Source organism: Salmo salar, chromosome 12 (assembly GCF_965601325.2).
Source record: "Salmo salar chromosome 12, fSalSal1, whole genome shotgun sequence".
NCBI classification, from domain to species: domain Eukaryota; kingdom Metazoa; phylum Chordata; class Actinopteri; order Salmoniformes; family Salmonidae; genus Salmo; species Salmo salar.
The window spans coordinates 31616887-31628127 of NC_138302.1; the positions used below are offsets into that span (position 1 = coordinate 31616887).

General features: G+C 45.6%; 1 protein-coding gene across 1 annotated transcript; it reads right to left on the reverse strand.

Annotated features, from left to right (window-relative positions):
* Positions 1-218: 218 nt before the first annotated feature.
* On the reverse strand, positions 219-4644 carry LOC106564731 (rho-related GTP-binding protein RhoU). The gene is made up of 3 exons (XM_014131028.3): positions 4025-4644; positions 3375-3433; positions 219-2597 (listed from the first exon to the last, which is right to left on the reverse strand). Exons 1-3 carry the CDS (start codon positions 4275-4277, stop codon positions 2100-2102), a joined length of 810 nt encoding a protein of 269 aa, XP_013986503.1. The 5' UTR covers positions 4278-4644; the 3' UTR covers positions 219-2099.
* Positions 4645-11241: the final 6597 nt, after the last annotated feature.

Consider the following 11241-nt stretch of genomic DNA (forward strand, 5'->3'; position numbering starts at 1 on the left):
CTAAGAGGGGGGATGGAAATATCCCCCTTTCGCCAGAGCAGCCAGGTCCTCTAAAAACAGCCTGTTGCGTCTAGGCAGAGGCACTCAATAGTACATCTAGAATACTATAAAGCCTGCTGTTTGGAGCCACTATGTAGTTGTGCTACATAGTTGAGGAATAGGTGTCGACCTACAGTACAGTGCAGTAAATATCTATATTATACGGATTAGGCAACTGAATGATGAATTGATGTCTTGAAATTCAGATAGTGTGAAGATCTGAGACACTGTGTAATGTCTTCTCTAAACTCAGACCTGGAAACAGAATAAAGAGATCTCTGCCACTAATAAGATATGTGAGGTGATAGAGATGTGCTGACCTTCGGCAACTTGAGGCTTTGTGGAGCATGAACTACAGCTCAGCATTTGTAATGCTTTAGGGACCTCTAGTGGCAGCGAATGTCAGTCACAACAACAGAAGATGGCAGGGTTTTCTCTCCACAAACTCCCTCAAAATTGAACAGGTTTTACATTATGGACATATATGATTTTCTTATAACTTAGAAAACAAAGAATATTTGATATATTTGGAACAGAGTACACGTTGGAACAGACAACTAATGGATGAGTGAATATGAATTTGAAGCTGCCAGCTGTCCCTGCCAAATGCCTCACAAGTTAACCACACCAGCATGTCAACTTTCTCAAGCTGTTCAACTCTTGGTGACGGGATTAAGTGAGTTCATGCACCTGTCCTCTCCTCCGCCAGTAAGTCAATAGGGACAGTACAATAATAAAACATCAAGAGTACTACAGAATATTGGAGGCATTAACTATGTAAAACATTAGAAATAAACATTTAATTTATAACAAAAAAATAAGATAGCAATCACTAGGGCCGGACAAAATCAGTATTCTTATCATTAACTTTATATCAATAATCAGTAAAAGCTTTCATGTTTTCTATCATTATCATACTTTATTTTAAATCCTTTAAATTCTTTCAGTGTGCTTCAGAAATACCTCCACTTGCAGATAGTATTTACCAATTAACAATAATAAATTACCAATTAACAATAATAAATTACCAATTAACAATAATAAATAACTTATCTCGCTTCTTTGGAATGCATCTCTAGTGATATAAACCCCGTTCCCCAGTGATCGCTGTTCTCTTTATGGTAAAGCTCCAGCAGCAGGGTGACAGGGTCTGAGTCTTGCTTAGTCTTCCAAGGCAGATGGTCTTGGTTGACATCAGAGCAGGGCTAAGGTGTGATGGGATTCAGGGGACTGGGTCAGCCACCATATGCCCAGCTAATCCAATCCAGGTGGTCCTGTCTCGTCCTATTAGAAAGCTGTGTACAGCCTCCACCAGAGAACCACTACGATTCATCTCCACAACAGACCTGACCAGGGGGGAAAGCCATACCAATTGATCTGCAGATTAGTCAGATTAGAGTCAATCTGACTGGGAAACTACAGTATCCTTTAGCTGTGTTTGGTTGGGATGTCCAGCAATGTCAACAACTGATACAGGAACTACTTGAACTTGAAAGAGCGATCATTGTACATGATCCGATATAGGTTAGTAAATAACATTGAGAGACTTTGTCAAAATGGCGGACACAAAGTAAGTTTATGGTTTGGCGTTACAGTTTCTACTGGCTGGTTTCTTGTTATCCTCCACAACGTTCTCCAATGGTGACCTTCGACCCTTGATGGGGGTTACACAGAATGACACAGAGGTCATTGTGAAGCCAGTCATTTCATTAGTAGTCTCCCCAGCTACTGGATTTGCTAACTCAAATCAATTCAGACTTGTTGTGCCCTCGTCAAGGCCTTGGAACACAAAACCTTGTCCTACCCGTAGTTAACATAAGGTATCACTAACGCTGAATCTCCGCATTTCATTATCTTGCCAGCATTGATCATTCTTTCTAGTGCTTCTCCTTTTTAGATATTAAATAATTCCATGAGTCTTTGGATAATACATGTACATTTTCCAACATGTTATTGATCCAGGTCTGTTTTCCTGAGTGATATTATATATGGAGTGAAATAAACTAAAGACTAAACACAAGCTTAGAAAAATGTCAAATCCTAAACAGCTGCTTCGGGGTTCAAACAAACTCTCCTCCCACACACTCTCCTGCCACAACAACACAGCTCAGCTTCTTCCACCAAGTCTCAGAGAGACTCTTGATCTTATCCGGGGTCTTCTTCCTCAGGCTCTGCCTCTGCTGGAGCTGCTGAACGTTCTCCGCTTGCTGGATGCTGGCCAAGATGGCCTGGTCAAACACCTCCTTCAGGTTCTTCTGGGTCAGACCCGAGCACTCTACGAAGGACACAGCCCCAATATCCTTCGCCAGCTGCTGGGCCTCCTCGGTGCCCACGGGCCGCTCCCGATTCCTGGCCAGCTGGACCAGCACCTGGACGTCTTCCCTCAGGTCCAGCTGGGTCCCCACCAGGACCATGGGTGCCCCGGGGCAGTGATGGCGGATCTCGGGCGCCCAGCGGTCGGTGGCATTGCGGAAGGAGGAGGGGCGCACCACGCTGTAGCAGAGCAGGAAGACATCGGCATTGTGGTAGCATAGAGGGCGGATCCGGTCCAGCTCGTCCTATAGGAGACAGAAATGGAAAAGTCTCAAGTTGAGGAAGTGGAAGGGTCAGAGATACCAATCCCAAATTGATTCTTAGCCCTGACCTTATGGCATACCATGTATATCTGATTCTGAAAAGACTACTGGATGGTTAGCAATATGGTCCACTAATACGTCCATTTCCCTCTCTGAGTTGAGGGCATATTGATTATTACACCTATCCAATCCTAACAGATCTACAAAGGTGCCTATTAAGGAGTAGGGAAGAGTTGACTTGGAATTGGGCACGAGTCAGGAAGTGCAAGGTCTGTGAGAGTCGTCCAAAAGGGGGCGATAAAGCACAGAGAGCCAGAGGGGACAAAAGAAGGTATCGATTCTGGGGGCCCGGACAGGAACCTCCTACAGGGGGCGATATAAGTCTGAGGATCAAGGGGGAGGCAACGACTATGAGAGATATTCTGCCAGGGGGTGATAATTACTGACACAGGATCAGAGAGGGGAGGGTGTGCAGGGGAATCCCTACAGGGGGAAACCAAGACACGGGGTAGAATATGGAGGCAAACTATGTTGGGATAAGTGAAGCTGTGGAATCTAAACAAACTACTGACCACTGATAGAGAACGGCTTACATTAATAGTGTCATCCTCCATCCCCCATTTCTATCATTTTGAGCAGAGCATGTGAAGAAAGAATAATGTGTTAGCTCTACCACTACAGTAGGATATCCTTGTTAATGTGTCTATAGGTTACTAACACTCATTTAGTGTTGGATTCAAAAACAAAACTTTGAATCACCTGGCCTGCCATATCACAGAGTTGCAGTCTCACAGGTTTCCCGTCCACCACAACCATAGCTGAGAAGAAGAAGAGTGTACACAGGTTTGTTATTGATGGTGCAGCATTTAGACAGACACCTGTTCAATGCCTACCTGTCATAGCGCTATGCATCAGTGACGTTTACTTTGCACCCAGGGGCGGTTCTGGGGGAGAGGGGCCAGTGCCCCATGTGACAACAATTTTGGACCCCCTTGTGGCCCCCCTAAATGTGGAGTATGAAATCATTTTTACATAAAATGTTTGCTATTGTTCTTTGTTTACATCCATTATTGCTAATGCCTGCAATGCAGTGAAGAAAACGATATGACAACAATAACGTCTAATGTAACTGGCCCCTCTAACAGTACAACTGGCCCCAGCTTTCCCCCCAGTTGAAATGGTCTAGAACCGCCACTGTTTGCACCATCAAATTATATCAAATAGTAACCTATCATTGATTCAGAGAGATCTAAAAGAATACACACACACAAAAGCAACAAACAAAAACAAGAAAACATTTATAAAATGCAACATGTGGAAAAATCAATTCATGAGTAAAATCTGTGACAAAAGCGGTCAAATTAACAATAAATTACGTTTTCGGTTTTCCGATTTCTCTCACAAATTACCTGCAAAGTTATCGAAAGCTGTTGGAATGTATTCTGTCGGATAACCATTTGTGGTGTAGCTAACGATAAGACTTGTCTTCCCCACTGCTCCATCTCCGACGAGGACGCAGTTCACGTTCCGCCCAGGTACGGAGCCCGACCACCCACGCGTTGAAAGAGGAGAGTCTCTGTTCTTGCCACGCCGTGGTGGTACCGGTGGAGCCGAATCCGAGATCCGACGGGGTTTCTGCACTCTTATATCTTGTGGAAGCATTTTGCCGTCGAATAACTGGCTTAATCCACGGGGAATAACGCTTAAATAATGCCAGAGCCGCCTGGGTCTCTGCACCTTGATATCCCATATGTTGGTTCCCTTCCCAAAGTTGATAGAACCAGCACGCACCTGACTGTCCGTTTCTGTCAGTAAGTCATATACATTTTGAGAAATAATAATTCAGGTAAACTACAGTTGAACTCGTGCAGCATACAGTAAACACAAGACTGCCATTAAATTTCTCCACGCCGCATGGTCTATTGATTGGCATCCTCTGCATCTGGTGTGTTAATAGTTGTAAGAGGATTACTGCGCGCCACATGAGATGCGGTGCGTGTCCAAGGGCTTTCAAAGTGAAACAAACTAAGATCATTTGAAACTCTGATCCCCTGTCGTAAATAATGTGATCCACTTTGTCATTTACACAAGGAAATATGGTGAATATCGAGACCAATGTAGGTCTACACATTTTTGTTTATCTATTTTTTAAGGATACGGTCCACTGAATATTAATATGTTTGATTTTTTTTCGTTCAATTTTAGCAACAACATAAGAAGATTTTGTAGCCCATCAAACGAAACACGTTTTTATCTCTAACAAAGTTGCATTATCCTTACATGAAGTCAATGAGGACTCCCACATCACTTTTAACCCTGACACAGGCATACCATAACATAGTGCCTCTTGGTAGACCTTAGGCCTAGCAGAATGGCAGGGATGTGAAATCATGACTGGAGTATTAGCTGTAGAATTGATAGAAAAATTGGATTTCTATCACTAGACTATTTATATGCTGTTCAAAGTTGAACATATTTCTTAATTAACAGAAAACTTGCATGTAGAGCCACAGCAGAAGTGAGTGGTCGTGAGAGTATGCACAGAGCAACAGCGAAACAGGGTGTACAGTGAGGAGTGAGACCAAGTGGGAGTACAGGGAATGATATACTGCTTTACAAAATCCTGTAAAGTAAGAACTATAGTAGATAGAAAATCCATTCTCAATCTATTATATTATAGTTGTAGAGGAAGCCCTTGTTATTCATTTCCACAATATACGTATATGGTGACGGGCATCTCAGGGCTTCATTGTCTACCAGTGCCAGTGATTTTTAAACTTTTTATTCAAAGAAGATTCCTAAAATATGCAAATCAGAGACGTGGGATCTTTAACCAGGCGATGACTTCGTTTCATTAATAGGATTAACGAAGAGTCATGGTGAAAAGACAAAAGGTAGCATCACACAATGAGGACTGATGACCAGCCAGCACCCCAGTTCTACTAGATGGTACTATAAACCGATCCTCTGTGAACACCATCATCATACAAAGCCCCTATTCTACCCGTGGACAAACAATCTTCCCAAAGACCTACAAGCTGATAGACTAGACACCTAATCAGAACCTTTAGGGAGCGCCAGGCGCCCTTTTAAGGTTTACAGAGCTGGCAAATATATTTACTCAATTTTAGGGATTGGGATTAAGGGGCTCTGGGACTCTTCCCCCCAACCCCGCCCTCCCTCCTTCCTGCCTTCCTTCCCTATCTTTATCCCTCCCTCGTGCTCTACCCTCTCTCTCTCTCTTTTTGATGGGATCAGCTGAGCGACGCATTCTCTCCCTCTCTCCTTTTCGCTCTCTCTCCATCTCTCTCTGTATCCCTCGGGGACCGGGCGCTCGGACTCTATAGTTATGGGCTGCGGCCATCTGTCAGCGTGAGGCATTCACGCAGCCACCAGAAGGCCACAACATGTGCTGATTTAAATGGAAAATCCAACTTTCCCAGGACAGGACTGACCCCGGCAGCCGTAAAACCCTCTGTACCCCCCCCCCCCCCCCCCCCACCACCACCAGCACCATCTCCATCCCCATCAAACCAACCTGCCCCATCTCCATCCTCAGCCAGCTATCCCGGCCCCACCCTCCCAAGAAATACTGTCTGCATGCGAATCAGTGAATTAAAGCCCCACCCCTCCTCCTCCCCTGTATGGTGTATGGTAATGACTGTGCAATGTGCAGAGGGGGAACCTTCTTACACACAATGATGGATTTCCACCTTAGCAGCTGATGTTCCCAGGGTCGGTCGGGTAGGGTGGGGTCCGGTGGGGTGGGCTACTAGAATAGGTGGCGGGGGGGGGAGAAAAAGGAGGAGGAGGATGGAGGGTGTGTCTTAAAATTCCTGGTGGTGTGAGAGCTAGGGATCAGCTGATTGGTAAAATTGATTCTAAAGGAAGAGGGGGTATGGGTTTAGGACAGAGGGTAAGGTGGGGGGTAGGTTGTCTGTGCCTGTGCTGCGGGACCCTGGGGGACAATGGGGCCAGGGCGGGGGTTGGGGAGAGGGTTGGGGCGGTGTGTCACACGCTTTTGCTTTGTGGCTCGGTCAACAGGCGTGTGCCACGGTGTTGTCTCGACTACCGCGCCTGCTGTCCACCCAGCTCCGGGGACGGGGAGAGGGCCATGAGAACCAGCCCTGGGTCTTTAATGAGGGGCGTGCTGTTTTTTATCAAAGATGGACAAGGCATCATTAGAATCACCATTAGAGCTCCATACAATGGGGGGACAAACTCCCTGAGCTATGGATGGGAATATCATACACAAATGCCTAAATGCTTATATGAGCATGATTGGAGATCTGCTGTACTTTATATCACGTTCACTTTTAGGCTATATAACGTCTAATATTGTAGTGAGGAAGACTTATGGTACACTCAATGTCATCTTATAATTTAGTGGATGCGATACGCTTTATTACTTTTGTTTTCAGTGTTTCTTCACCAGCTGTTAGTCTCAAAGTCTCAAATCAGAGGATGCTTTTTGGGATACACACCATCCTTCCAAAATATAGTTTTGACTGTAAGTAAATGTTCTGTGCTTTTCTCATGTGTTGTTATGTTTACTTTACAAACTTAAATGTTGTCCTTGATCATTTAACTCCATTCAATTCAATTCAAGAAATAAGACAACAGTCAATACAGCCCTATAGTTCACTACAGCTTCCAGAAACCACTTTATAGCATTGTTTTATTGATTATCTCATGATGTAATAACATCCAAATCGTGACTCGTCTGTCTTTACAGACACTCCATTTTATTCACCACAGAGAGAGAATCGATATCACTAGAGGTTATTATTTCATACACCATATCCCACATGGTAGTTTGTCATCCTTAACGTTTAGCCAAAAAACATGTTGTGGCCCTGCAGCCCTTCTAGGAGTTCCTACAAGTCCTTTATTTAATGGGCTCTGCTGGCCTGGCCAGTGTGTCCAGTGAGAGAAGCATTGTCATAGTGGAGACTGTGACGCTACAGAGGTGGCAGCTGGCATCCCAGCTTGCAGGCCCATCTCCTCACAAAGGAGGGCCTTTCCCCTGGGGGCAGTGATTTAGGACAGGGGTCTCTGGACAGACCCTGGAGGGAACCCCTTATGAAGAGGACACTGCTTCTAAACTGGCCCCCCTCACCATACACCCTTCTATAGCCACCCTGCTGGTTTCCACACCACGTAGCCTAGCTTACTCTCACCCCCCTCCACCTTCCACCCAAGCTCCCCTCCTTCCTCTTGGGACAGAGGCTAATGGTCGTGGTGCAGCAGGGAAGGGGCTGGAGCATTCCTGAGGTGTAGTGCTAACGCTAGCTAGCTATCCACACACAATGGGGACGACAAGACAACAGGTGTGTTTGGATCCTCTGTCCAGTAGCAGCTGAGGGATAGGGACAGGGCTATTATCGCTATTATCTAGGGCTGCCAGTGGGCTTTCAGGCTACTTTTCCCGCTCATCCTCATAGAACAAAACCCTCCTCTGTCTTTAACCTGCTCCCCCCCCCCCCCCCCCCCCCCACCCCGTTCCTTGTTGTTCCCATCAGCCTCCTCTACTGAACCTCAACTAACACCTGCCTGCTGCTGCCACTGGCTTGGCCACTCCAGAATTACCCAAACGGCCACTTAGGAGATCAGCATGATAAACTAGGCTGAATACAGCTCCATTGCTTCTCTATGCTTTTCTATTCAAGTCTCTAAAACATGAGAAAATCAAACGCCTTGGTGTTACTACTTCAACTTCCAACAACAACAAGAAACTCTATATAGCCCCTTTATTACATAGCTACAAACCCCATCTCTCAAATGAACAGTCTTAGAACAGATTGTTTGGCCTGGCCACATGATATTGCTTGTGACAATGCCTCTAACAGAGCGTGTGTCCTGGGGGGATAGGGAGTATTTGGTTACCACACCCTTGGTCTATCCCATTGTGATTGGTCCGGGTCCCAGAGAGGTTGAAAGGGACATGTGTGCATATGTGGGCCGACAACGCAGGTGCCTACATCTGTTCATGGCTTGGCAGATGTCGTGGAGAGAGATAGAGAGTGACGGGAGAAATAGAGAGAGAGAGAGAGAGAGAGAGAGAGAGAGAGAGAGAGAGAGAGAGAGAGAGAGAGAGAGAGAGAGAAAGAGAGAGAGGTGTCACTTTCCCATTCACAAGGTCTCTCTATTCATAGATTGTGGCAGACAATTTCATCCAGATTGCACTGGTTCAGAATTGAGAAAGACTGAAAAAATCTCTAAGGTACTACAAATGATCATCTTTACAAAACTACGGCCATACTCACTAGCGGTTTGGGGGTGGGGGGGGGGGGCAGTGCCCCTGTGACAACAATTTTGGAGCCCCTTATGGCCCTCCTAAATGTGGAGTATGAAATAATTTTTACATAACACATTTTTGCTATCATGTTTTTTTTACATCCATTATTAGACAGTGGCAACGATGATGATTATGAACATGGTATTTTGCCTGCTAATGCCTGCAATGCAGTGAAGAAAACGATATGACAACAATAACGTCTAATGTAACTGGCCCCTCGAACAGTACAACTGGCCCCAGCTTGGGCCCCCCAGTTGAAATGGTCTAGAACCGCCACTGGCCATACTTTCCACACAGTTTTTCATAAGCAATAAAGATCATGCATGGGGTAATTCCTATTAGAACTAAACTAGAATGATACAATAATTAATCAGCCCCTATTTCCATGTCATGGTTGGAGTTATCAACACTAAAGAGTTGGGGTTATCAAAAACTACTTTCTACTCCATGTACTTCACTTCACTATATCTGCATTGATTATGCACTGATTCTATCACATATCACCATGAGTATTTGTTGTGTGTGGAAATGTGTCATACAAATGATCAGATGTTGAATTATCGATTTATGCATAGGGACCGCATATCCTCTAATGCGCCAACGCATGGGCGTTACCCGGGGGAACGTGGCAGATGTGTTTTTATAAACATTGGCACGCGACAGGCCACTGCTCCTTGAAAAACGTCGACGCCTTCTCCTCCTCCCCCCTCCCTCCTCTGTCCCTCTCCCTTTCTCTCTCTGTCCCACACACTCCCACACATCCCACTCGCGCCACACACACGCGCGGGCGCGTCTTCAGGGGCCACCGCGTAATTATTGCGGCACTCTTCCCCAAACTTAAGCCCAGCACGTCCTCAGCCACAACATATGCAAATGTGACAGCAGCACGACTAGGGGGCACCCATGGATTGGCCTGTGCCCCCCTTCAAGCAGCTGGCCATAGTAATCTGATCTGGACACAAAGGCCGCGCTGCTCCTGCAGAGTCCAAGGATTTCAGCAGGTAAACAGGGGGGTCAGAAATGATGGAAATGGAGAGAACCCCGACCAGAGAAGATGAGTTGCTGGTATTAGGCCTATCTCAGCCCTGATAAGACATATAAAGTTGCCCTTCAGTCGCCAATCTTCTTTGTGCTGAAAAATGAACATACAACGTTTTCTTTTCATGAGACAGAAGCTATAGCCTAGATGAGAGTTTGGAAAAGAAAATAGACGATTTGAATGTGCCAACAGTCTGAATGCTCAGAAAGAATCAATAGTATGTCGATTGATCACTTGGTAACAGTCACCCCATTCCAGCTAATCATCTTCTCCACACCACTTAATATGATCGATATCGTGTGATGCGCGCCGTGTTTACGTTCCCATGAGCTACCATGTGGTGTCTACTCTTCGGGGACGAAAACTTCTGGCTTCCCCTCGCCATATGGCCCAGCATAGCCATACCGTTACAGGTTCTTTAACATACTTCCAGTTCAATGTAGACAGAGCCAGCCAGTGGACAGTGGCATATAGACCCGTGCGCTTGAGGGAAGATGGGGAGGAGGGAGGGGGGAGAGGAAAAAACGACGTTTGGGTAGTGGCAGATGGCTTGTAAGGGTCTGGCCGCGTCTGAAGGCGTGTCGTGGCCCTTCACGGAGAATCACCAAGGGCTACCCGTGCATTCAGAATCAATGAAAATTGAAGCACAGAGAATGGATGTATAGTCAGACCTCGAGTCACCCTTTTTGTCAGCAGCTACTGGTGGGCAGAAGTTAAACTACAACAGCCCCCTACAGTAGCACTTTAGTTAAACAGTCACCCCCGTAGCCATCATTTTTGGAAAGGAATTAAGGTAGGAAAGTAGAGAAGGGGGCATTTTGCCAAACTCAAGTCTGAGTGGGTTGGCAGCACGAATTTAAAGATGTATGCGGAGGGAAGTTCTTATGGGTGCCTATAGGGGTGGGTTTTGTGCAATGGAGAAAGCAGTTTCTCATGTATAACTACTGCTGCAGTTTATTTGCCCAAAGTGTTCCATATGGAAAAATGTTGGGCAATGGTTAGACGCATCATGCTGTTTCTGGGCCATTGGCACCGAGAAGAAAAGACAAACCAAAACTAAATGAACTCTACTAGAAACGTTATTTAGAGACTTTAATGCAAAAACAACGCCCTTTCTACTGTGAAATAAATGGGAATGATTTGCGTAATCACAGCACAGCTCATCACAAACAACACCGATGTATTCGTTCTGTCTATAGGCTGTTTGTGTTGTCAATAGGGCTAGAAAACAGGTACAACAACAACTCTGGCTGTTCGATAAAAGGGAATTTAAACCACCCCGACTTGCA

What these genes read in the sequence shown, in the direction of transcription:
- LOC106564731 (XM_014131028.3), bottom strand. Translation starts at nt 4,277, where the DNA reads ATGCTTCCACAAGATATAAGAGTGCAGAAACCCCGTCGGATCTCGGAT. An exon ending in AGCTTTCGATAACTTTGCAG is followed by an intron (nt 3,434 to 4,024) that starts GTAATTTGTGAG and finishes TCTTCTTCTCAG; the next exon opens with CTATGGTTGTGGTGGACGGG. An exon ending in TCTGTGATATGGCAGGCCAG is followed by an intron (nt 2,598 to 3,374) that starts GTGATTCAAAGT and finishes TGTCTCCTATAG; the next exon opens with GACGAGCTGGACCGGATCCG.